The sequence below is a fragment of the Equus quagga genome, chromosome 1, assembly GCF_021613505.1.
Source record: "Equus quagga isolate Etosha38 chromosome 1, UCLA_HA_Equagga_1.0, whole genome shotgun sequence".
Lineage (NCBI taxonomy): Eukaryota > Metazoa > Chordata > Mammalia > Perissodactyla > Equidae > Equus > Equus quagga.
The window spans coordinates 64430200-64457659 of NC_060267.1; the positions used below are offsets into that span (position 1 = coordinate 64430200).

The following is a 27460-nucleotide window of genomic DNA, read 5'->3' on the forward strand; positions in this document are numbered from 1 at the left end:
AGACAAACTCACCTATTATGATAGTGGGAAAACAGTGTCATAAAACAGCCATGGATATATTTTATGTCAGAATTGGAAATATATATATATATACACTGTCTATGGCAGAGAGCAGGTTTGGTGGGTGTTTTGTTGCAGCTGCTGATCTTTTTCTTTGCAGATGGCACAAACTCCCCCGAGTCCATTTCCTGGGCCTACGTTCCCACCTCGCCACCTAGCTGGCTGAAGTCATCAACAGGGGTCCAGTTTGCGCAGGCTGTTAGCCCTGTTTGGAGGAGTGGGGAGGGGGTGGGAGAAAGCAACCACAACCTGTGTGTGGGTAGCTTCAGTTGGCACTTGTAAAATGTTAGAACGTCACTCTCTCCCTTGGCCAGTAAGTCCCATGCAGGACACCTTTTTTTGACTAACTTAGAGGTTTATAAATCAATGCCTGTGACTTGGGTGACCAGTGGCCTCTTTCCTCAAAATTAAACCAACAGGGCTTTCACTGGCTTTCTTTTTGTTCTCCCACCTGTGGCTGAGGCCACTGCAATTAGTGTCTAGGGCTCAAAACCACTTTGTTAAAACATCCCTGGGTTTATGAGGGAAGAAATCAAATTTCCCACATCTGGTAGAGGATAGGGCAAGGGAGGGGAGGTGGGCACAGAGGCCCCCAGGAGGCCGGGCTTGAGCATCTTGCGGCCCCTTTGACAGTCTGCCAGGGATTCAGCTTTCTTCCCAGGGAAGAAAGGAAGGAGGAAAGTAAGCATGGGGCATTAAATCTATGCTACCAGAAGGAGGAAAGGCTATCACTTCCCCTCTATTTCCCAGATTAGAGTGCAAAGAATTCACTGCGACCTATTAGCTGGGAAAGAGAGCGCTGACTGGCTTCTGAAAGAGCCTTCCTTTTCCCTGTCCTTGCAGATATGCCCTGCGTGCAAGCCCAGTATAGCCCTTCGCCTCCAGGTTCCAGTTATGCAGCGCAGACCTACGGCTCAGCGGAATACACCACCGAGATCATGAACCCCGACTACACCAAGCTGACCATGGACCTCGGCAGCACCGAGATCACGGCCACGGCCACCACGTCCCTGCCCAGCTTCAGTACCTTCATGGAGGGCTACTCGAGCAACTACGAACTCAAGCCCTCCTGCCTGTACCAAATGCCGCCATCGGGGCCGCGGCCCTTGATCAAGATGGAGGAGGGCCGCGCGCACGGCTACCACCATCACCACCATCACCACCACCACCACCACCATCACCAGCAGCAGCAGCAGCAGCCATCCATTCCGCCCCCCTCCGGCCCGGAGGACGAGGTGCTGCCCAGCACCTCCATGTACTTCAAGCAGTCCCCGCCGTCCACCCCGACCACGCCGGGCTTCCCCCCGCAGGCGGGGGCGCTGTGGGACGACGCGCTGCCCTCCGCGCAGGGCTGCCTCGCGCCCGGCCCGCTGCTCGACCCGCCGATGAAGGCGGTGCCCACGGTGGCCGGCGCGCGCTTCCCACTCTTCCACTTCAAGACCTCGCCGCCGCACCCGCCTGCGCCCAGCCCGGCCGGCGGCCACCACCTGGCCTACGACCCGACGGCCGCCGCCGCGCTCAGCCTGCCGCTGGGAGCCGCCGCTGCCGCGGGCAGCCAGGCCGCCGCGCTCGAGGGCCACTCGTACGGGCTGCCGCTGCCCAAGAGGGCGGCCGCGCTGGCCTTCTCGCCGCTCGGCCTCACCGCCTCCCCCACCGCGTCCAGCCTGCTGGCCGAGAGCCCCAGCCTGCCGTCGCCGCCCAACAGGAGTTCGTCGTCGGGCGAGGGCACGTGCGCCGTGTGCGGGGACAATGCCGCCTGCCAGCACTACGGCGTGCGCACCTGCGAGGGCTGCAAGGGCTTCTTCAAGGTGAGCTCACGCCTGCTCCGGGCGCCCCTCCTCTCCCCTCCGCAGCCACCGCTCAAGTGAGCGTCTAAGTGGATCCTTCCCGGTTGGAGAGTTGTCATTGTTGTTCCGTGCGTTCCTGTGGCCTTTCCCGGCACCTTCACGTCCACTTTCTCGGGGGCTTTTAACTTGAGGTCCATTACAGGAGGCCGTACCTGGGCACTTGAGGGAGTGCGGACCTCCCGACGTGGCTTTGCCCTCTGAGCTTTATTCTGGAGAGAGCCTTCAGCAGATTCTCAAAAGGATCTGTGATCTCAGAAATGCGAAGTCCTCTTTGCATTCCTCCTCTGTCCATCCAGCAGTGTCTGAAGGATAGGGTCTGTGTGCCGGGCCTTGGACGCTTGTATCTCATTTAGTCCTCATAGTAAGAGCTAGGACTCTAGAATCAGAACTGAGGTTGAGTTCTGGCCACCCGCTAGCTATTTTTATTAACAGGTCTTGAAGGTGGATATTAATTACCCTTGTTTCATAGATGAGGAAATGGAGGCTCAGAGAGGTTATTCCACTGTCCCAGGACACACACTCAGAGAGCGAGATGGAGGCAGGATGCCAACTCATGTTTGCATGATGCCACCGGGCACACCTTCACAGCTCTGCAGAGGCAGAATACACAGGGGCAACTGGCTGGCTGCAGTTTGGGGCAGCTCCCTCCATAGAAGATAGAAGCTAGGGTCTCACCAATCCACACCACCTCTGTGCCCCACACACTGTGCCAGCTGTGGACACTGTTCATTATCTCAAAGCCCCAAAGGAGAATTTTACAGTGGGAGCGTCTAGCCTTCCCCATATTTTCCCCATAAGGAAGCTGATGCCTGGAGAGCTGTGCAGCCTGTAAACAGTGATTTAGAGGCACGGGGACAGTTCCAGCTGGTTTCTCCTGACTCTTGAGTTCAGTGCTCTTTCCATCACTCAGGGGAGAGAGGCCTTGCTCTCTTGCTGCTCTGCTTTTCCTCTTGAGTCCCTGACTTCTTCAGACACTTAATTCTGTGCCACCCTCCCCACTCCCCCTGGCCGTTATCTCAGGCGTTTGCAAACCCATAAATGTTCTCCCACAAAAATCGTGCCCTAGCTTCCAGTGCTGGGCAGAGTGGAAGCTAGATGCTGACTGGATAACTAGGATTTGGGAGGCCAATAGGATGTATCTGGGAGCATGCTGAAATTGGAGTCTGAACGCTCAAATAAGAATCCTCGATCTGTCACCTACCCACTGTGTGACGTTGGGTATGACACGTCTTTCTAGGCCTCAGTTTCCCCATCAGGTGAATAAAATTCAGAGAAAGGCTATGAGTATTAAATGAGATAAAACACTTATGAAAGTACTTTAGAATCTTTAAAGGTCCATAAAACAATAGTTCATTATTAAATGAAAACTATAAAGCATTTGTAAAAATGCACATGTTTGTGGATTGGTATACACACCAAGCAGCAACAGTTATTTTTGATCTCGAGATAGGACTCATGTGACTAATTAAATTCTGCAGATAAATGAGAAAATGCTTGTGGAAAGATTTTGCAATATGTTAAGTGCCATAAAGGAGGTAAGCAGGATTATGATATTTTAAACGTGGAACCCTCAGTTTAGCCACTTTTTTCCTGTCTTAACTATCGAGCTTTACCAGGGTTACTTTCAAGTAACTGCATTCCTTTGGCAGATTTGATTTTTACAGCGTTTCAGTGGAAATGCTGAAGGGCAGTTAAACAGGCAGCCGAAAAGGGGGAAAGGAAGAAAAACAGTTAGGAGAGGTAGGAGTAATCCACAAATATAATCACCCCTGAATAACTGAGTGGACCAAAAGACAGGAGCGGTCATACATTCCTAGTCTGGAAGTGTCAATTAAGTGTTCCCCAACAGTGTCCCTTTTCTGCAGCAATCCCTTGAAAACAAATCTATACTTGAAAGGGTGGGGGTAGGCTGGGGGAGAACCACCCCACGGATCTGTTAATTAAGGGAACGAGAGCAGGTTTTACCCAGTGGCTTTCTACCATTAAATTGAATTCTTTAAAAATGTGACATGAAGTGCAGTTAATGATGGAAATTCAGTGATTGAACCGTAATGATCTTTCCTGTCCTTAACCTGGGCAGGCACACACAGATGTGGGGAAGGTTTCAGGTTATTGGGAAAATGCACACCTGAAGCAAAATGCCACCAGCACTCAAATTGGCATACAGCTTTGGAGACGATGGCAAGAAATAGAGCTTTAGAAATTACTGCATGTTCAATGAAAGAGAGCTTCATTCAGGAAACGGTTTCCTACCCTTACAGACGGCTGAGAATTTAAATGTGGAAACTCAGAAGTATGCTTGTGATTTGGAATTTTGCATTTAAACTAAATGTATCTGGCTTTGTTCGATTTTTAAAGTTTTATATAAGCAGTTTAGAAACTATCTCCTAAAATGAAATTAAAGAGAGTTGAGGATTGCTGAAAACCAAAGATTGAAAGGAAATCTAGAATTCTGGACACAAAATAGATCACTAATCCCAAATTACCTGGATTTATTTTTTTTTTTAATGCAGCCAAGGCTTATCAAATAAATTCCAACTTTCTGCTCTATTTGGAGTTGCATAGATTCAGGTAATTCCTGAATGATTTCACTCTACAGTGGTAAATACACATCCATTTGCACAAATGTTTTTAATTTTTTAAAAATCAAGCACTTTTAAATCTGGAGCATAAAATATGCTTAATTATTTCTCCATGTGTCATTTTAAAATTCTATGTGATTCTAAATCATACGTTTTATATCCAAGTCCAAATGTTATGATGTGTCTTTTACAATATGTCTATCTTGATGTCTATGTCAGTAGTCATTTATGAAATAACCTATTAATGGGAATTTTTATTGAGAATACATGGCTCTTATATTTCTTTCTTTCTCTCACCCATTTTTTTTTTTTTCCTTTCTTGGGCGTGACAGTGGTTTTCAGTATCCAATTTTAAGATTTTCCTTTTTCAAATATCAGAAGTGTCTGGTTTACCACATATATTCTTTTAAAGTTAAAATAAAGGACACAGGCTGATTAAGTGATTTTGGGGGGCTTAAAACATTATTTCCTATATGTTTTAACCAGACTAGTCCAGATTTTTGCTCTTTATGATTTCATCTCTGTTGGGGAACAAAGCCAGTTACTGTGATATTTGACTTAGAATAGTGATAGCCAGCAAAGTACATCCTAGATAATTTTGATTTTATTTTAATAAGGTCAGCAATAATCAGGGGAGTGGAACAAGTAGAAAATTGTTCCCAGAGGGATATTAAAAGTGGAGATAATGTAATCCTCCAAGGTATGATATGTTGACCTGGTAATTTCAGATATGATTTTATCACTCAGACTTGGTCGTCTCCTGAGACTTGCTTCAGAACAATCCGAGATGATTTTCATTGTCAGCAGCTAACACTAATAAAATTGTTTTTCCTGCAGGCTAGCGTGTTAGGAAATTAAATTTATCTAATTATACGAATTGCACTGTCGCTTTTCACATTGTAATTAAAATACATCTTGTCAGGTCCTACCTCTTTCCAGAAACTATTAGTTGACTATCTCTGTATTGTATTTTCGCAGAGAACGGTGCAGAAAAATGCAAAATATGTTTGCCTGGCAAATAAAAACTGCCCTGTAGACAAGAGACGTCGAAACCGATGTCAGTACTGTCGATTTCAGAAGTGTCTCAGTGTCGGAATGGTTAAAGAAGGTACGGATATAATGCTTTTTATCCATCTTGCTGATACGTATTCTCAGATATCACTGAAAAAATGTTAATATTTACGTTGGGGTGGGGAATTTTCCTTGTTTCCCTTTCCTTCCAACATTTTCCTTTTATGATGTATATTTACATTTAAAAATAGCTGAGGACTCCTTATTCTAATTTCTCAAAATCAATAGAGAGCTTGTGTACATACATCTTTGTTCTATTTAAGAAGGAGACTTTTAGGGCTAATTCATTACCAAATGTAAGTATGGGGTGGCTTTTATGCTGCCTGTTTCGACTCTCATTAAATCATTGTGTGGATATTTTTCTCAACTTATTGCCACTTTTAAATGGTTGGTCTCATTAATGATGGCTCAACTGTAAAGTGTTTTGATTCGTTTTTGTGATTTATGGCTATTCATGGCTATCTCTGAAGACGTTTCTCCTTGCTTTCTCTCGGCGTCAGTTGTCCGTACAGATAGTCTGAAAGGGAGGAGAGGTCGGCTGCCTTCCAAACCAAAGAGCCCGTTACAGCAGGAACCTTCTCAGCCCTCTCCACCGTCTCCTCCGATCTGCATGATGAATGCCCTTGTCCGAGCTTTAACAGACTCAACGCCCAGAGATCTCGATTATTCCAGAGTAAGTTTTATGATGTCCTCCTTTTGAATGAACGATCCAAGTCTCTATTCATGATACTAGTAATAAGAGTTGTTTGAATGACTTTGCGTCTGGCACTGTGCTGAATAGTTCTCGTACCTTTTTTATAGTTCTCACTTCATTTAGCAATGCTGGTGCATCCATTGCACCAAATAATTTTTGCCTTATTGGATCTCTAAATGCCTTAACAAATGACCCTGACAGTGCTGCACCTGTCGTACCCATTGTTGCAGGATTCCTAGCGGTTGCCAATGAAAGTCTGCACAGATGAATTACAATTTGTAGATTTCTTCCATTGTTTAGACAGAGTGACTACTGGTTTTTTCATACTGTGGTCAAATCCTCTGGGTGAGCCTCGAGTTATCTTTAAGCAGTTTACCCAATTGCATCACCATTGTTTGACTTGCTGCTTATTCAGAGAGATTAGACCATTGATGGAGTAAACTCTGGCCTCGACATCATCAGGTGTTGTCAGGAGGACTAGGATGGAGCGCCGCCTCTGCTGCTTCCTGCCTGTGTCACCTGGCTCCCGCTCTGGGCTTTCTCATCCCTACAGTGGAGATGATTACAATATTTAACCCTGGAGCGATGTTTTGCACATCAGTCACACAGGAATGGCGGTAGAGAAAACATTTGAAAACCGTAAATGATTACGGGTGTTGTTATTTAAGTCACCCAAACATATCAACATTTTTATTTCATGTGGGATATAATAAAATAGCCTCGGTGTGAATTCTGAAAATTTCCAGGAATTTGGATAACATGAAGAAGAACCATGAAAAAGGCTTTTCTGAGCAAATGTGTAAACATTACTGGAAGGCATTTTTATAAAGAGTTAGAAAAGCAAACGTCTAGTAAGACAGGGTCTCTTCAAAGAAGGAAGGGAAAAGGTCACAATTATTGAGCAATTTCTACATGCTTGACATTGTGGTACGTTGTCTCGTTTAACCATTTAAAGAAGCACGAACTGTAGGATAGTCACCGCCACTCTAAGACAAGACAACTTAGAACCACAGTTTGCACACAGATGAGAGAGACACCAGTCCAGGGATCCCTACTGGTCCAGCTGGCTTGGCAGCTACTACCAGATTGCCCTCCCCAGGTCTAATCATTATTTCAAACTCCTGGTAGAACGGCTGGCGTCGAGTGTGTGTGTGTCTGCTATGTACCCCCCTTTTAGGCTGCAGTGTTGATGGAAACGAAGGGGTGGTTGGTGTACCCGCTGTGATCCTCCTTCCCTCAGCCCCATGCTCATTATGGGCTGTGAAGCCTCCTCTCTGCACCTGATCACAAGACTTCACATGAGAAGCATGGTAGACCCTTAGCACCAAAGGTTGAGGACTCTTATTCTGATTACAAGTAGCATCTCTTGACTAAAGTCAGTTCTCAAATAGTAGTCTAGCAGAATAATGCAGGGGTTAAGGACTTAGGCTTCGGAACCATGCAGGCCTAGATTAGAATCCCAACACCATCATTTACCTGCTGGGTGACCTTGAGCAACTGTTCAGCCTTTTAATGCCTCAGCTTCCTCATCTGTGTTATGGAGTGTAATATCTACTTCCTGGGGTTGCTTGTGAAGAATAAATAAGATGATACTTGTCAAAGCTTTAGCACAGTGCCCTGTATGTTATCTTCTTGACCTAAACCTCATTCAACCATTTGTTGACTGTTCTGATGAGTAGGAACATTATACGTGTCAGGTGCCATGTAGCAATACCATTAAGATAAGTGTTTTGATCTCTGTTTCACAGATGAGGAGATTAAAATTGAGAAAGGCTGAAGGACTGACTTGCCCAAGGTCACACAACTAATGTGTATCAGAGATAGAATTAGAATGCAAGTGTATTGGACCCCAAATACCAAGCTTCCCTGAGTCTCCGGTTTCAGGGAGAGTAGGTGCTAGAAAAGCGTTCGGGGATAAAGATTTCTCCTCCCCGAAGCCACTCTGGCCTCCCTCATGCAATTTGTCTGAGTTAATGAAGCTTCTCCACTCTGCCCACGCTGAGGCTACAGCATACAATCTGACATGGTTCCAGGGCGTTTGAAATCACTATTGATGGTCAGTCCAGAGAATTTAGGCCCCAAAAGTGATTTTTTGGCCCCAGATTATCCAATTACTGGTCTACATGGCCTAATTAGTGATTCAGTGGCGAACCCTCCGCAGCACTTTGAGTTGTCCCAGCTGGGAACTGTCGCCACGCTGAAAAATCAATGCAGCCGGTTTGCTTGCCTCTGCACCATTCAGTGTGTTAGACTAGAGTCATCATCCTCATCAACAAACATTTATCCAATTTAATTGTTAGCTTTGTCCAAAATAGCAGATTGACCACGCCAGCGTCTGGGTCGCATTGATACTACCTTTGGGGCCTGGCTCAATTTCGCAAAGCGTATTTATTTTAATTGCATTGTTTTGGAATCAGGTTGAACCTCATAACTTGGATTCTCCTGCCTAGATAGCTTTACGAAATTATCAAAAATTGGACCCAAATCAATTAAATTAAAAGACTTTTTAAAAAATACAGTGAGTTTTCATTAAAAACTTGGATGAAGGCATAGAAGCATGCTGATCACATTTGCAGATGACAGAAAGCTGGGAGGGATCGCTAATATGATGGATGTCAGTATCAACATTCAGAGTGATTTCGACAGGTTGCAACAGGATGGGCTGAAACCATCACGAGGAAAGTTAACAAAAATAAATGTGAAGCTCAGCATTTAGAATTTTAAAACATGGGAGAGCCTTAGCCTGTCAGTGGTTCATGTTAAGAAGATCTCGGGAGTTTATTCCACACACACTCCATGTGAACCAACAAAGTGTACGTTTGGTGGGAGGGAGAGATGCTAAATTACCTGAGGCTGCAGTAGTAGAAGTATGGGACCAGAACCAAGTGGGTGGTGGTCCTACGGACTCTGTCCTGTCAGACCGCCATGAAGCCCAGCTCCAAGCTGGGGTTTAAGAGGCATGTGAACACATTGTTTCTGGAAACTTGTAAGGTATGGTTGGAGGGAATGGAAGTATGTAGACAGGAAGGGGGAAAGTTTGGCAGGTTTAGGTCACTCTTTTGCCCTGTAGCAAAGAGGACTGTTGCTCCCAAGGGCAGATCTGGAGGGAGAGGGAGGGGCCCCTTCCAGTTCACTCTGAAGACAAGGGTGATCACTCTCAGCCACAAGAGCTGCTGTGGGAGTGAGCCCATCCACACAGGAAGGAACTAAGGAGGGCACGCGACAGGGTTTCTCACAAGCGGAGAGGTTATTCTGGATAATATTAAGTTCCATCCACCTCTAAGATTTTACTTATCATCATATTGTCCCTAAGCGCAAGTGATTATATATACGTATACAAATAAGGATATGTGTTAAGTATCATGTTAGTTAACAAGATTGAACTTGCTTTGTTCTCTAAAAAACACATTAACATAAAGTGAGTGAAGCGTAATGCGTTTATTGAGTGCTTATTTTGAGCTAGGCACCATCACATACATTCTTACATCATTTCATTTAAGCCCTAGCTTTATGTGGTATAGTTTGTGGTTTCAGCAATTTTTTTAAGAATGTCATTCATGGAAACTCAATTTTCATAATGGCCTCTCCTCAAAGTTTTATATTTACAAATTCAAAGCACTGGAGGTGACCTTGAGATTATCTCATCCAACCCCCATATTTTCAGGGGAATAAAGAAAGGCTTAAAGGGGTTCCTTGTGCAGAGCCAGGGCTAGATCCGAGTCTCATCAATCAAGGTGATATGTTTCTACTTCTTCTGTGTAATGGCAGTTTACTAGCTTTTTTTAAAAAATTGAAGTTTAGGGGCCAGCCTTGTGGCTTAGTGGTTAAGTTCACGCACTCCACTTCAGTGGCCCAGGGTTTGCAGTTTCGGATCCTGGGCACAGACCTACAAACTGCTCCTCAAGCCATGCTGTGGCAGCATCCCACATACAAAATAGAGGAAGATTGGCTCAGATGTTAGCTCAGCGACAGTATTCCTCAAGCAAAAAAAACAGGAAGATCGGCAATAGATGTTAGCTCAGGGCCAATCTTCCTCACCAAAAATAAATAAATAAAAATTGAAGTTTATTAGATTTTTAAAAATTAAATAATAGCAATATATACCCATTGGTTTTTAAAAAGGCAAACTATTTAGAAGTGGATAAAGTGAGAAATGAAAGTCTCCTCTTCATTTTTTCCTGCCCAATCCTACTCTTCAACAGTAACGGATGTTAACATTTTAGTGTGTATCCATAATTTATTACGTTTTAACTAAGAATTTGCCCTGTCAGGTTTGAGTCAGACAGTTGATTTGAGCAAAATGATTTATTAAAGATGCTAGCTTCCCCCAGCGAATCAGGTCAATAGAGAAATGAGAAAATATTTGCTGCCAGACAAGTATATTTTAATCTTCTTGTACCAGCATAGGTGCCTTTAAGGTAGGAAGCGAGCAGTTTTCCCTGTTGGTGGGAAAGGGAGGTGGGGCTGTGTTCCAAGTCACAGAGGGAATGAACGTTTTAGAGGCCAGAAAGTAAGCTCCTCGCTCTGTGAAGCATTCCTGGCTCGGGGACCTTCAGTTCTCCTTTGGGCCAAGCTTCTCCCCTTCAAAAGTGAGCTCAGATCGTTGTATATCAGTGCAGTCAAAACATGTCACGTTTGATTTCTTTCTCCTCAAAATGTTTCTATTCTCTGCCCCACAGTTGCTTTTAATTTAGCAATACATGTATATATAGATACGGGGCTTGGCTTCAGAACCTGCATAATTGCTAATGAGAAAATATTCTGCACATCCTCATTAGTTGGTCATTTCAAGTATTTTTCAGCAAACTATGATGTTCTCTGGTAATTGGTGTCACTTAGTGTAGTAACAGACTCCAAATACGAGAGATATTGCTCAGATAGAACCAGGCACCAGCAAATGGTATTTAAATATGTTAACAGGATAGGCAAGAAGCAACGTGGCTAACGCGTGTTAGACCTACCGAGCAAACGGCATAAAGACCGCAAAGAGAGTGGTTTTGTGAAGCTGCGCAGAAGACCCTCTCAAATTGCCACCGATTCACTAGATGATCTCAGGCCAGTTCCTGGCCCTCTGTGGGCCTCAGTTTCCTCATCTCAATGGGGAGGAGATTGGACTAAATGCACTCCCACGATCCCTTCCAGCCCTCTCATTCCCTGACCCTCCGGCCATTATCCGGGCTGTAATTCCACTAGGTGTGCAGGGCAGCATTCCCCAACGTGTCGGGCCCAGATGCCTGTATCAGAAAGAGCCAGGGTGTTTGCCTAGAAATGCAGATTTCCGGGGCCACACCCAGACTACTGGATCAGAATTGGGGGGTCGGGGGGAGGCGGGCAGGCATCTGTATCTTAAGCGCCCCGGAGGATTCGTTAGCACACTAAGGTTTGAGAACCACCCATCTAGTTCAATAAGAACAATTCAATTTTACCTCGAATCTCCTATTTCCCAGCTTTTCTGGAGGTTGAGAAGGAATGAGCAATAGAGATAGATTTCTGAGAAAGTAATTAATTCATTTAGCAAATATTTAGTCAAAGGCTACTGGGAATTATATTCATTGCCAATTTTTAAAGTGTCACTTTTTACAGTGTAAGAACCTAAGAATATGTATATATAGTTTGGCTCATAGAACAATCATGTCTAAAATACAAAATATAAAGACCTTGGGAAAAGTAATATTCTAAGGGGAGATAAAAATGGTCTTAGTATATTTTACATATTGATCCCGGAGTGACAGTGAGACAGAGCAAATGTAAGATTCCGCTCTGCTATGAAAGCATCACATTGCTAATATTTTTAGGGCTGGTGTTCACCAAGGCTCTCACTTAATTCCCATTCAAATAACTTATTTCAGGCCTGGGCTGTTGCTGAAGTCTGACTTGTACAGCTGTGTTATCACCATATAAAATGTATAGGCTCATCTTAACTTAAATAATATCCATTGTTTGCAGCTCTAGATTCTCATTCTAGGTGCTTTGGAGAACTCTCTACTAGGCATTAACTGTCGGTAGATGTCATACTATGTCTTTGACTAGTGGTAAAGCCAGATTTTTGATGGATCAATGATCCATATAGGCTGGAATAAAAAATTAGCATAAACAGGAAAAAAGATTCATTTGTAGAGTCTTTCTCTGTTTGGCCTATGTTTGATTGGAATGATCAGTAAACAAGTATTGCTAGCTTTTCATTGATAAACCCCAAACTCGCCTAACCCAGAGGCAGAGTGAGGTAGGGGAGCACAGAAGCAGAGATAGGGGTCTGGGTCTTCCAACTCCAGGGGCAGTACTCCTTGGTGAGGTTTTTACAAACTGCTAGGCCAGGCAGAGAAAGAACCGAAAATGTTTTTTTTCTGTCTCTTTAAATCCTATGCTCAGTAGAGGGGACACTCAGTCCGTCTTTTCTCCCAGCATTGGATGCTGACCCTCCAGTCACCCTCTAGTTATTGGTGGCTCAGGCTGAATCCGGTTTGGCTCCCGAATTCTGGAACGTGGACCAGAATCACTGCAGGTGGAGCCCAGAGGGGCTGGCTGGAGTCTGGCACACCGGGCCTGCTGGCTTCCTCCTTGCTGGACTCCATCAGAGAAAACTGCACACGCGGGGGAGGCGGGGGCTGCATTTCCCCATGAGCAGGATACATGAAATGTGAGCCCCGCAGGCGCGGAGGCCTGCCGAGGACCCTGGGTGAAAGCTAAGCGCTCTGGAGGATTCTGAGCAAATATTGGAAGAGGGGAGATTATTGAGTTATGAGCCCTGGCTTCAGGGGGAGCTGCTAGGTCCTGCTCCCAGGGAAAAGTTTGTATCCTTTAGTCTTTTTCTCCCCATTTAACAAACTATTTTAAAACAAGATAATACTGAATTAGTGTGAAATTCTAGGCAAAAACAGCATACCTGGTATGATTAGCAATGTTTAGAATCATCCAATGCAAGAGCCATTCCATGGAAGATTCACCTGGACAGACGATAATCTAGGCCATACAACACACCCTAACAAACTTAAAAAAATAGTGGGCTGGCCCTGTGGCTGCTTCAGCGGCCCCAGTTGCCTGGTTCAGATCCTGGGCGTGGACCTCCTCCACTCAACAGCCACACTGTGGCAGCATTCCACATGCAAAATAGAGGAAGACTGGCACAGGTGTTAGTTCAGGGTGGATCTTCCTCACCCAAAAAAAAAAACGAAGGAAAGAATAGAAACCATGCAATGTGTGCTGTCAAACCACAGTGGAATTAAACCAGAAATCAATAACAGAAAGATAGCTGACTGCAAGAGCCGGAAGGAATCTTGGGGAATCGGCTAGTCTAGTCACTTCCTACTTCAGAGGCAGAAACAGACCCAAAGAAGTTAAGTGACTTGTCTAGGGTTGCACAGCAAGTCAGTGCCAGAGCCCAGAGAAGGACCCCATGACCTGCTGCCCGAGCCAACTTTCTTTCCTCTACTCCATATTCTTGCTCACTTGGGAGTCTCACATGTAATGCTGGCAGCTTTCTAGAAGTGGTTCTGCTCTTACTTTCATCCTGCCCTTGGAGAACATATGGAATTAGATTCATAGAAGGATAGAAAGTAAAAAATTAAAATAAAATCTCTTGTTTACACTCTCCTCCAGTTACTACTGTGTGTGCTGAAAGGAGGTGGTGGCAAGTGTCTGTGACACCCTGATCCTGCTGCCGTCCTTGAATATCTGTGGGGAGGACAACTGTTTCCTTCCCCCAGTACTTTGCTCCCGTGGTCCATGACGCCACAGAACATCCAGGGCTTCGCAGAATCTGGGCCCTGGGTGGGGTTATTGGGAACAGGGGAGCCAGGGCTCTGACCTGGACCTGATGTTACAGGCTCCTAGAAAGTCAGGGCTGAAAATTAGTGAACTTCCAGCTCAACTCCTTCCCCCATTTTATAAATGTGGAAGCCAAGGGACAGTGATGGCTCCAAGTCTCATAACCGTTATCAGTATCAGCACTGTCATCGTTTGTTAATGATGTTAATAATAACACGTGTTCTATGTCAGGCCCTTCACATATATTATCACATTTACTCATTGCAACAAAATGTCAAGGAAGGTATTGTCCTCATTATACAGAGGAGAAAACTGAGGCTCAAAACAGCGAAGTCGTTTACCCCAGATAACTAGTAAGCGTTAGAGCTACGTTATTTCACAAATTAGGGCCCTGGGCAAATCTAGGATTAAAGTAGCTGGCCTCTTGTCTCATGTTTCTTTTGTTGTTTCATGATGCCTCTTGGGAAAGCACAAAGGAAAAAAAGACACAGTAAAGACAAGTGGCTCATGTCCTCACACCTGAGTAGTGCTACGATAAGCACCTGGCTGCTCACTTGCTGTTCCTCTCCAGCCAGGTTAGGGCATTGAGGCAAGCCTAGGCAGGCCTTCGACTATTTCATTGAACAATATTTAACGACTATTTATTGAAGGTCAATTATGTGCCGGTCACCTTGCTGCTGACGAAAAATGGGACCAAATGAACACACCCCTGGAGACCTCCAATTAGAGCAAAGCGAAATGCTTTTTAAAACTATCCCACAGGCTGCCAGCTGGTAACGTCAGACATGCTAGCAGCCAGGAGGTGTAGGACCGGAAATCACAGGGCCGTGTTTAAGTCTTGGCCATACCGCTGTTGATTATGTCATTTGGGAGAGGCTTTTAGCCTCTCTGAGCCTCAGTTTCCTCACCTGTAAAATCAGGATTAAAATCTGTTTCCCCAGAAGATCAGTGGAGAGCAGGGATGCAACCCTTGGCTATGTTGGTGTGAAGGGAATGATGTGCGTGTTTACGTGACTGTCTCTGCGGATCTCTCAAGTCTGTGTTGCTGGTTGTCCTTGACTGTTATCTTGCTGTATCAGTCTTCCTGCCTGAAGCAGGAAAGATTTTCCTCTGGTGATTTAAGCAAAACCCTGACTCTACCAGAGTATCCAAAAGCTGGGCAGAGACTTTGTTCCCACTGTACATTTCTTCTCTGGGGACCCTCTAGATCAGTGCTGTCCAATAGAATGTTCTGCAGTGATGGAAACGTTTTACACCGCATGTGGCTATTGAGCACTTGAAATATGGCTAGTGTGACCAAGGAACTGATTTCTAATTGTATTTAATTTTCACTAAACTAAGGAACCACAAGTCCTGAGTTTGATGGCACACAGCTGCCTGGGACCTGCCCCAGAGACATTCTCCCCACCTGGTTTGTTTTATCTCACAGGAATCCATCTACAGCAAGCAAAAATCATTGTCCTCTTCTATTGGTTAATTCTGTGACTCCAAAACTTCAGTGTGCATAAGAATCACCTGGACATCTGGATAAAACAGTTTCTTGGGCCTACCCTCAGAGTTTCCGATTCTGTAGCTCTGGGCTGGGACCTGAGATTGTCATTCCGAGCACATTCCCGGGTGTTGCTGATGCTGCTGGTCCGGGGACCACACTTTGAGACCCATGGGCTAATTAAGCATCTTGTTTGGAGATAGCTGTGCTTTGGTGGCATGAGTAGATCCTGGAGGCCCACCCAGAGACAAACCCCTGAGGTGATGGTTCTTAACACTGGCTGCCCTGTGGAATCACCTGGGGGGGCGCTTAAAATTCCTGATGACCAGTTCCCATCCCAGACCAGTGAAATTAGAATCTCTGTCGGTATGACCCAGACATGAGTGTGTTTTAAAGCTCCCCAGATGATTGCAATCGAAATTGAAAACCGCTGCACTAATGGGACTTAAGCATATTTCTTTGTCTTTTAAGTGGTAACAAAATTCACTCTATTTATATCACAGGACCATTGTGAGAATCAGATGAGACTGTGAATGCAAAAGGGTTTTATAAACTGTGGGACCTAAGAGTAAGGACTTAGGCGTTGACAGTCTTGGAAGAGCCGATTTGCAAGAGATGCTCTTCTTGCTGATGAATTGAGATAACGCTGCTCTCCACGGTTTGCATTCTAGTACTGCCCCACTGACCAGGCCGCTGCCGGCACAGATGCTGAGCATGTGCAACAGTTCTACAACCTTCTGACAGCCTCCATTGATGTATCCAGAAGCTGGGCAGAAAAGATTCCCGGATTTACTGATCTCCCCAAAGAAGATCAGACATTACTTATAGAATCAGCCTTTTTGGAGCTGTTTGTTCTCAGACTTTCCATCAGGTAATTACTATTCTTCTATCTTGCGTCAGTCCACTCCTTCCTTTGAAGAAGTTGGTAACCTGCTGTGTTTGTTACTGAGTCATTGGTGAAAAGTTTGCTCAAGAAGGAAATGGGAAATATGACCAAGCATTAAAAAACTGAGCGGTGAGCAGAGCGCTGGACGGGTTGCCAGGAATCCTGGGCTCTAGTCTCAGATCTAATACGGACTTACTGTAAATCCCTGAGCAAGTGACTTGCTTCTTGGGAAACTCAGTGTCCTTTGTGCAATGAGGAGGTCGGACCTGGAGACCTCCGAAGCCCTTGCAGCTCCCACATTCTGTGAATCTGGAGAGATTCTCAGGGTGCATAAGGCATTCCCAAGGAGCAAGCGTTCGTCTTGAACATTGCATTTACCTCCCAGTTTCTATTTACAGGTCACTGTTCTGGTACACCAGGTGGGGCTCTAAAGAGTTCCCACAGCCTCTCAAACCCCAATGTTTACTCCGAGAGTGTAGCTTCTAGATCAAAAGATTTGGTTCAGCCTATCACGCTCGGTGACACCAAATACAAAGAGGCAATGATTTTTTAAAAAGCTAGAACCTGGGCTCTAAGCTCCTCTCATAGAGTCCACACATAGCATTTTAAATTCCATCTTCCTTGCAGTTGTATATTTTTAGAAGATGGTACCTACATGTCACCAAATATTATAGGAAAAAGCATCACCTTTTTCCTCTTTTTCTTCCCTACCTCCCCCTCCCCAATCACACGCTGTGTTACCAGAATCTCTCAAAGTACAGATTCCCACGCCTCATTCCCAGCTGTTTTGGTTTGGAACCACCTCGGAGGAAGTCCAGAAATCTGCGTTTTTAATTCATGCTCTGGCGATTCTGATGCTCGAGGTTTGAGGTCCAGGTCTTAAACTCTGAGGCTGAACCATTGTGTCCTGTGTGCACCTCTAGGGGGGGCATCTGTGAGAGAGACAGAGGTGGAGTTACAACTAGAGTGCCAGTAATTAGCACAATTACAACCAATCCGGGAGGTGTGTGCAGGAGCCAGGCCAGCAATGTGACTGTCATCCATTAGACAGGCAACAAAAGATTAAGTAAGCAATAAGCTCCATGCAGGCAGACACCATCTTTGCCTTATTCACCAAGTTTTCTCCGTGCCTGGCTCCTGGAATGGCACATAATTGGTGGTCAGGAAATACTAGAGTGAATGAATGAATATAGCTATTCATCTAAGAAACATGGTTAAAGAGAGATTAATTTGTTAATGCAATTGGCTATAAGAGAGAAATATGTGGCAAGAGATATTAAAATTACAGGAAAGCTAAAGTTAAGGTATGGACCACATAGAATTCAGAATTAGTCACGCCTGATACTCATCAAGCTCCTCTTGTGTACCAGGCACTGGGCATGGGCTTTCAAATCTTTTACTTTACAGTCATGCATCACTTAACAGCAGAGGTATGCTCTGAGAAACGCATCATTAGGTGATTTTATCATTATGCGAACATCATAGAGTGGACTAACACAAATCTGGACGGCATAGCCTACTACACACCTAGGCTCTATGGTACTAATCTTATGGGAGCACGGTCGCATATGTGGTCCGTCGTTGACTGAATGTTGTTATGCAGCACATGACTCTATTTAATTCCCACAACGATCGTAGGAGGTAGCAATTAGAAGTCCTGTTTTATACATAAGGAAAAGGAAGCCCAGAGAGATTAGAAGTGCCCAGGGCCCCTTAGCTAGGTGGTGATGTTTCACCAGAAGTTTCAGGGTGTCTTTCATGAGAGAGAGAAGAGTGGGATGATTATGGACATAATATAAACTATCACGGCAGATTTAGAAACAGCCCTCCGCAGCCCCCCTGTTAAAAGCAGAGAGGGTAATACAAAATAAGCTCTCTTTTCACTTTAAGGCGCTTGTCAGTTTCTGATTGACTTCTGGCGGTCGCAGTGACTCGGTGTTTTTAGAGTCTGCACAATGGAATTGTAGTGTCTAGCGTCAGGCCTTATCAGTTTCTGACATTCAAGGAAATGAGGGGGAAGTCCTGGTGAGGGAGCGCTAAAGAGAACAGTCTCATGTTCACGGCAGAGGCCGCGCACTGGGCTTCACTTCCACAGTCTGTGAGCGCCTGCTCCTCTGTGTCCCGTCCCAGGGGGAGCCAGTAATTGACTCTAGTAATAAGAAAGCAGGTGCCCCACCGCCAGCTTCCCTGGGGGCTGATGCTCAGCAAGAAAGTTAGCACAGACGCCTGGTGGTGGCTGTGCATCCCTGGAGTGCCGGTCTTCTTCCTCGAGGGCGCCCGGGCAGGTTTCACAACACCACACTGCTTCTGAACGCTGCCCCATGGCTGTGCGGGTATCTCTGTGGTGTGATGGTGTCCTGTCCGACAGACCGAACAGACCTGTCTAACGTGTCTCCATCCTCCGCCCCCCACGACTTTGTCTTGTAGGTCGAACACTGCTGAAGATAAGTTTGTGTTCTGCAATGGACTTGTCCTGCATCGACTTCAGTGCCTTCGTGGATTTGGGGAGTGGCTCGACTCCATTAAAGACTTTTCCTTAAGTTTGCAGAGCCTGAACCTGGATATCCAAGCCTTAGCATGCCTGTCAGCACTGAGCATGATCACAGGTGAGCACCCCCTGCTGTCGCCCCAAGCAACCGTGTCCCCCTTGCTCTCCTCTCCTGGGTTAAGGTAGATTCTGACTTTGGCTGTCACACACACCAGAAAATTAGGAAAGTGACTGTCACTTTTCTGAAATTTGCTGAGTTTAACCTCATTTAACCAAAGAGACATACATCTGCAACTTACTGCCATGAACTTCCAGGAAAGAGGATTCCTAGTCTGTTGAATTATCATTGTCAACAAACCAATGTATGAAAATCTAAATTTCCACAGGAGCTCTGTGGACAGTTGGACTGCGTCAGGATTATTTTTACAGGGGGTTTCGAAGGAAATTGACCTCAACCTCCCGTTCCTGTGGGGCAGAGGGGCAAGACTTCCCCTCTCCCCAGTCCTTGGCTAGTGAGCCAAAGTAAGACCACAGAACTGCGCTCATAGAAAACATGTCGTTGTTTATTTAAATACAGCTTCATTTAACAACTTTGATTGGCAGAGAACTGAGAAAAATGGATGTTTGTAAAAAGCAAAAATGGCTCAACTCAACAACTTCTAAAAGTTAAGAACCAGAAGCCTAAAACATATTCAACTTCTATATCATGCCTTTCTCCCCCTAGATGTCTCTCCCTTTCTATCTTTTGGGAGATAAAGGATCCCAAGGCAGAATGAAAGAGAAAGAGAAAGAGAAAGGCATGTTGGGTAAGAGAGGGCATGCCATCTCCGGTAGCTGCACTAACTCCCTTTGCCCCTCCCCACATTCAGAGTTTCCTGTTCTGTCTCATCCTTCTCGGTCAGAATGAGGCCTGGTGAGTCTGTGACAGCAGGGGGAGGCCCCAGAAGAGGCAAACCAGACCTGGGGCTCACCTCCCATCCTTTTCATCAGACCCAAGCACAGGCTAGGCTGTTGGACTGAGAATTAAGCTTCAGCTTTGATATGCTCTTGGCTGTAGAAAACATGTTTTTCAGGCAGGTAATGAGTTTTGCAGGGGACCAAATGCCTCCTTTTGTGCAGCCGGACCCTTGTTTCTGACGCATCAGAAATGTGGATTGTTTACATGCACCTTCTTGGGACATCTTCTGTTAGCTAAAAGGAGATGTGTCTGAGTGCTTCAGAGGTCAGGCTGGTTCATTGTTTAATGGTTTACATCGCAAAGAAAAGTAAATGGCGTGTGCTACGGTAGGAATCAGACACCAGCATGTTCCCTCCGTATTCCTAGGGGAACCTCACTCCTCCTGATCTTTGGTCCAGGAGGAGAAACTCCCGTTTTTTGATGGGGCTGCCAGAGACTTCCAGGAGCCATTAACAAAACAAAAACAAAGGCAGTGTCCACGAGTAGGATTCAATTTAGAGGGCTTTCAAATGGCTTATGGGAGCACCTGAAGAAAATAAGCACATTTAAGGCAGAGGCATGTTACTCCAGCAGGACTACAGTGAAATTGGTACAAAGGCTACCTTTCAACTACAGCTCTTCAGCTTAATTTCAAAACCACTCCGCTCTTTCTAGGCCAGTTACACATTCAAAACTAGAAAGTAATGAGGTTGGTTAATTTAAAAAAACAGAAACAAAAACTAGAGCCAGCTTCGGCTTTCGGTAAATAAAACCAGTACATTGCTGCATTTCCACGGAAATGGGTGTTGAGGCTAGTTAATCAGCAAGGGCTCACTGATCTAGGCACTCTGCTGCATGTCAGTGGGTTTTCAGAGATGATACACGCATCCCCGGAGGAGATAGAAAATGCAAACTAAAGCATGTGGGGCCAGGTGTGAAGTGCCGTGGTGGGGATCTGGGAGTGGGTACGGAGTGCCGAGAGACTGAAGGTGGGGTGGTCTTCTCAAAACAGGCAACATGAGTTGGTCCTTGATAAAAGCATAGGATGTCTCCAGGCTAAAATGGAAGGAGTGAGAATTCTAGGCAAAAATAAAAATTTGCTAAGGCCATTGAACATATGGTGGTTGTAAGTTTCAGGAAGTAAATGGCTAAAAAAATGGCCGGATGAGAAATGAGACTGATGTGATAGGTAAGGGTGGGGCAGGGCTTGAGAACCCTTCCCACCTAGGTGAGGAGCTGGGAGCTTATCTTGAGAGCAGTGGGATCCAGAGACAGTTTTGACCAGGGGAGCATCCTGGCCAGGCTGGCATTTTAGTAAGATCTACCCTGACAGATGGTTTCGAGTGCAGATTTTAGCAGGAAAGAGACTAAGAGGAAAAAGTCCAGTCTGGGTGTGAGAGCTGTGGTTTAGGAGGAGGGGGGCTCTGAGGCTGATATCTTTTTTCGTTTTTAAGTAAAAGTTAATAGACAACTCTGGCACGACGACATGTGGGTGCCAGCAGTCCCAGCCTGGAGAGATTGGCAGTTCAGTGCCGAGAATATGTAGTAGGAATTAGGAGAAGGTGGTGCCAGTCTGGTCTCTGCCTTCAATTTGCTGTGTGTCCTGCAGTTATTGCTCCTCAGCCCGCTGCCCATTACGTGGAGACTGGCTCAGGGAGCAGGCAGTTTGGCATGGCAGAAAAGGCGTGGACTTTGGAATCCAGCACCCCCAGGCTTTAATCTGGGGTCCCATATTTGATAAGTATGTTCTCTTGAGTAATGCATTTCATTTCTTTGAACTTCAGTTTCCTCATCTGTGAAATGGGCATAATAACATCTATTCTGGAGGCGGCAGGGAGGATTACAGAAAATTAAGTTTGTCATGTAGCCAAACTGGATTCAGATTTGGCACTGAATCCACCTACATTCCATCCTGAAGGGATGGTGAAAGGGACACCCTCAAATTAGGCACATGCCTGCCCCTTCCCCTTGGTAACCCTAGGTAGTCCAAAATCAAACTCAGCGGCATGAGGAAACAGGTGGTGGCTTTAGAAGGCAGTATGTTTGGTGAATATCTCCTTGGATGCTTGAGAGAGAGGCTCAAAGAAGGACAATGAGATTAAGGAATTAAGCTGCCCTTAGGAGCACTTGTAATGGGCCAGCTCCTTTATGGGGTTGTTTCAGTTCCTGCCCCCAGTCCTGCCAGCCTGTGCAGAGCAGGTTGTTATAGGCGTTGTGGTTCTAATCCATAAGCCCCTCATCTCTCATTTCTGGACCCCACAGTACTCTCTTTGTGATTTGCTTTTGGGAGGGGATTTGAAATGTGCGAAAGCATCAGGAAACGGCAGAAAAGGCGATGCCTGGGAAACAGCAGCATCCATTGCTGTGGATATTACTTCTCATTTGAATATGCTCCCATGAAATCTTGACTTCTGAGTAAGCTCCATTGATCATACAAAGTGATTGTGGAATATCAGTTGGGCCATTGGCAGCAGAAAATTCATCCCCAAGTTGTCTGCTCCTAAACCTCATGCAAAGGAAATGAGGTCTTAGAAGTTTAGCCAGTCTTGCTTCCAGGAAAATTAGTAAGAATCTGGACAGTATTGGTGGTTTGCACAAACATGCCTTGTTCTCTAATTCTTTTTTTTTTCTTCTTCCTCTAGCTCTCTCTATGTGCCCTCATGAAAAACTAGGTAGAGAGGTGGGGCAGGAAATGGTTTCTTTCAGATCTCTCTCCTTTCCTACAGTCAAAGGGACTTCCCCACAGTTGTGGTTGTCGAATGTTGAGTCCCCAGTTCATCTGCCCTAACTATTCCCTTTTGTCAGTGCCACATCCTTGACTCAGGAGTAACGGAAATGCTCTGCTTCTGATGGATTACCCATGATATCTAGCGGCAGTTAATTATGTTTAATAAATAAGAAACCCCCAAATAGAAAGTTAGTGTGGAATTACCATTTTGTAAGTATCCGTTCATTCAGTAAATGTTGAGGGGCTACTCTATGTCACGCACAGTGGCAGTCCCTAATGCAAAGATGAGCATGTGTGAATTCTGCTGTCAGAAAGTATATAATCTCTGAGGAGGTCATATATGATAATGATGTAATGAACTAGACGTGTGGTGGTTAGCACTCAGGTGCTTAAAAGGGATAGATTCAGTGCAGGGGAAGTCCAGATTACTGCTAGCATTTTTGGGGTAAAGAAAAATGGAGGTGCTGGTCATGAATGGCTTCCCAAGGAGGTGGCATCTAGACATGAGAAGATACAAAGGAAGGACATTCCAGATCAAGGAAACAGCATAGCAAGGGCATGGCAGTGGAACACGTCAGTGCTTTCTAGGGAAAAGCAGGTCCCGTGGAGTTGCACTATACATGTGTTAAATCACACATATAATCTCAAGAAAAAGAAGAGAAAAATTAAAAGAGTGTGCAGGCTGTTACACGCAATGACTGTTCTGGAGTGAGCATGAGAGAGAAGACAGGAATCCACTGTGGGTCATGGCCTCTCTGTTTCTGGTGGTGGATCCTTAGAGCATGTCCTGGACTTTGGGGAAATTCGAAGGATTTTCAGGGAAAAAACTTATTCTATGTGATATTTGTCTTATGGCCTGGTGTTATGACCTAATCTCAGAGTAACATACATTTCCCACATGGTAAAAAGGTAAATAAGATTGGAAAGGTTTTGGATCAGATGGTGGAGGGACTCTCGAGTGCCCAAATGACATTTTGCAGATCACTGACTACCTTAAAAGAATGTTTCGCGTGGCTTTCTTTTCCCTACTCAGGTTTTCTGTAAGGTGAGAAGGTGCCTCCTTTCTCTTCCACCCGTGGTCCTTTTCCTGCTCTTATGGGAGCATGAATTCTAAGACTGAGGAGGAGGAAGGAATGAAGGCAGACCCAGGGCAGAAAGCAATGAAACAGTGATGTAGCAGGACCAGGCAGGTGGCTGATCCTGCCACACCATCCACCACCTGTCTTCCTAGAGCTCCCTTCGTCTCTCTAAATGGTTACCTGGTTACCCTGTTTTGTATCATATATAGCGATAAGCTACATTGCAAGGAAATATAAGTATAAAACCTGGCAGGGCAATATACTTCTTTAAAAAGGCATGGGGGTTGGGGGGCGGCGGTTGTTATAAGATTTGGAAGTTGGAGATCTGAGTTCAGGTCTTCACTCTGACTTTTCCTAGCTATGCAATCTTCAGCAAGTTCCTTATGCTCTCTGAATCTCAGTTTTCTCATTTTTCACAGGGATGATGATGTCTACTTGCAGGTTTCTTGTAAAGAGTGAATGAGCTAATGTGTACTTTGCAGAGAAAAAAATATTAGATGAACCTTCATTATTATTATCCCAAATATTATATGTCTTACTTCCTGGAAGAGCTAGCTGTTCTCCTCTCTAAAAACTCATAAAAATGTTCATGCATTCATACAATTGCATATACTCATCATATTAAGTGATTTCTTTGTGTCTTTGTTTCTAACTAGACTGGGTTTCTTAAGCACAGGGAGAGTCTTATTCATCTTTATAATTACTTTAGCATTTAAAAGTGTCTGGCACATGGCAATTATTGGTTGAATGAATGGGTTAATTGTAAATATCAGAAAGTCTCCCAAATTAGGAAAATCTGAATTAACTATTTTTAGCCCACCACTTTGTTATTAGAAAATCGTCCGAATTTCTGTGAACTACCTTATTTCAATTCAGATTAATTCAGTAAAATTTATTGAGCATCTGCTATATGCCAGGCATACAATCCCTGACCGTCAAAGAGTTTGTGGTCTTGCTAGGGAGACAGACACCTACTCTAATAAATCAAAGACAGACAGACTGAAAAGCACTATGACAGCCTCCGCACAGGCTGCTGACCAACTTGTAGCTCCTGATGGGCGTGGGCTCAGTGTCTCTGGCACTGCCCATCAGTAAAGAATGTCTTATATGACATGAGAAGTAGCAGCGAGATGACATCTCAGAGAAAGAAGTGGAGCTGATGGCAGGCAGTCCTGTTTGTTGGTGTTTGAGTTACACACACGTCTCCCCCGAGGAGCCCTCTTCTCCTTCCCCTTTGGCTGGACCGGCATTATTTTTGTCACTGGGTTGGCCTATGCTCTAAGACCTGCTCAAAAGGAAAAGGAATTGCTTTTCCTCATTGGGGCTCCTGTTGGCTACCATCACCCCCTTTCCTCATCCCCTGCTCTTTGCCGTGAGGAAGAGAATTTCGGGTTTCTTGTATGGGCCTAAGAGGGAGAACTGGGAAATGTAGGAAGGCAAAATTTAGCTCAATATGAAAAAAACTTTCTAATAGAAGTATTTGAAATCGTAATAATCAGTGTGGGAAGGGAGTTCCTGCCTTGGAGAGTGAGTTTTAGAAGCAGAGACTCGATGAACAGTAGGTGTAGACTGGCTCAAGCGTCTTATAGGGACCAGGATTGACTAGAGCAGAGCTTCTCCAGCTTTCATGAGTATGCAGATCATCAGGCATCTTGTTCAATTTCACATTCTAATGAGGTAGGTCTCAGGCAGGACCTGAGATTCTGCGTTTCTAACAAACTACTAGGTGATGTTGATGCTGTTGGTCCAGGGACCACATTTGAGTATCAAGGGACAAAGGAATCCATTGGTAATTAGGACACCATGAAATTAATAACAGCTACCATTTTTAAATACTTAGTACCAGGCACTGTGCCAAGGGCTCTACTTGTGTTATTTTGTTTAATCTTGTTTAGTAAATAGATTTGGAAGTACTTGGGATGGATTGCAGCAGAGATGGGAAGCAGAGAGACCAGTCAAAAGCTATTAAAACAGTCTAGGTAACAGATATTGAAGACGTGGTCCAGAGGCAGTGAGATTGAGAGGAGATAGAGGCAAGGAGCATCACAGAGATGATAACCAAAGTTCTTGAAATGGATTAAATATGGTGGGCTGGGGAAGGACTTGTTAGAGATGGTTATGAGAGTGATGGTGAGGATTGTGGAATCATTAACAGACCAACTCAAAGAAGTGGCTGGTTTGAAGGGAAAGTTAATGAGTTGAGTTTGGGACATAGAGGATACTTGCTAATATTTATTAAGTACCTTCTATATTCTAGGCATTGTTCCAAATACTTCACATGTATTAATTCATTTAATTCTCACAACAACCCATGAGGCAGATACCATTATTAGCCCTATTTTACAAATGTGGAAAGAGGCCCAAAGTCACCCAGCTAATAAGCAGTAGAGTGAGACTTTACATCCAGGAAATCTGGCTCCAAAGCTTCTGATGTGATGGGTTTTAGAGTTTGTAAAATTCTTTCTGTTGTTAGCTTCTTAATAACTCCCAACTTGTATATCTGTTCTGAGCAACCTACACAGTTAGTATTCATTTAATCATATTTTAGAGGTCCTCAATCCTCCATTTACATATTCATTTAACAGATATTTATTGTGTGTCTCCTATGTAATAGGCTTGGTGCCAGAGATACAATGGTGAGCAACTACAGTCCATGCCCCCAGGGACATGCACTGTGTCTATGGCATGGGTAGCTAAAGTGCGCAAGAATCTGACAGTATCTTTAGATACTCACACCACACAGGTTAGGAGTGTGACTGTTGTCTGTTTTGTTCACTGCTCCAACTCCAGTGGCTATAACGTTGCTTGGCAGGGGAACAGGTACTCAATAAATATTTGCTGAAAGAAGTAATTAACCAATTAGCAGATTAGGTACACAGAAAGTAGGAGGGAGTTACAGAAAGGCTGAGTTCCTCTCAGGATGAGGAGGAACATTCTAACATAATGTTCAGGGCAGCCTGGTATCATAGAAATATCTTTGGACTGGGAGTGAAGGAAATTCACCACTTGTTAATTTTGACCGTGGGCAAGTCACTTAGCTCTCTGAGCCTTAACCTTCTTATCTATTAAGTAAAGTCTTTATCCTGCCTAATTCACAGGGTTATTGTAAGGGTGTGATAAAATAATCTAAGTAAAAGAGTATAACATAAAGTGCTATTACATATATTTTTATTATCAGAGTGAAATAGTGAACCCCAGTCCAGCTGGTGCCGGGCACTCTCTCTGTAGTATCTTGTAGTAGAGATTCTTGTCTTAGGTGAGAGTTTGAACTAAATGACTCAGGTTCTTTCTAATTCATATATATTATGGTTATGACACATAAATTCATTACTTAACCATTTCTATAAGTTGTATTTTAAAGTTTTGAATACGTCAAGCCGAGTTAAAATACTGAAGTATTGTATAAAAATGATGGAGATCAAAATGCAAGAAATACTGAGAAGTTTGTTTTGTTTCATGGTGGACAAAGATCTTAAACTAAAATCTGTGTATAATTCTCTAGGAAGGAGGAAAATCCACATGTCTGATTTCCCCCAGAATTTATGAACTCTCTGTATATCGGCTCTGCAGCCATGTTGACCAACCTACAAGAAGAAAGGGGCTCCCTTAAACTAAAATGTCAGTGATTAGGGTTTTAAGGAATTTCAAATTGCTAGGAAGGCCCCAGACACTTAGTGACTCCCTAGTGATTTGAAAATCTAGCTGGCTGCTGGCAGTAGTTTGCATGGAGACTGAATTTTATCTCAGCCCTTTTGAAAAAGTAAAGAAGCCACAAATCCAGCAGCTGTTGAAAACAACAAAGAAGGTGCCTTTGGCTTCTAACAGGAGTGTCTCT

The 27460-nt window shown here is 44.6% G+C and overlaps 1 protein-coding gene across 2 annotated transcripts in view; it reads left to right on the plus strand.

The window, feature by feature from the left end:
- NR4A3 (nuclear receptor subfamily 4 group A member 3) overlaps window positions 1-27460 on the plus strand; it is a 39086-nt gene that overhangs the window by 5219 nt on the left and 6407 nt on the right. For both annotated transcript variants that reach the window (XM_046682285.1, XM_046682295.1), the window contains exons 3-7: window positions 904-1868; window positions 5468-5597; window positions 6061-6233; window positions 16179-16378; window positions 18821-18999. In XM_046682285.1, coding sequence (XP_046538241.1) covers window positions 906-1868; window positions 5468-5597; window positions 6061-6233; window positions 16179-16378; window positions 18821-18999 — 1645 coding nt within the window. In that variant the 5' untranslated portion in view covers window positions 904-905. The remainder of the gene's footprint in view (window positions 1-903; window positions 1869-5467; window positions 5598-6060; window positions 6234-16178; window positions 16379-18820; window positions 19000-27460) is intronic.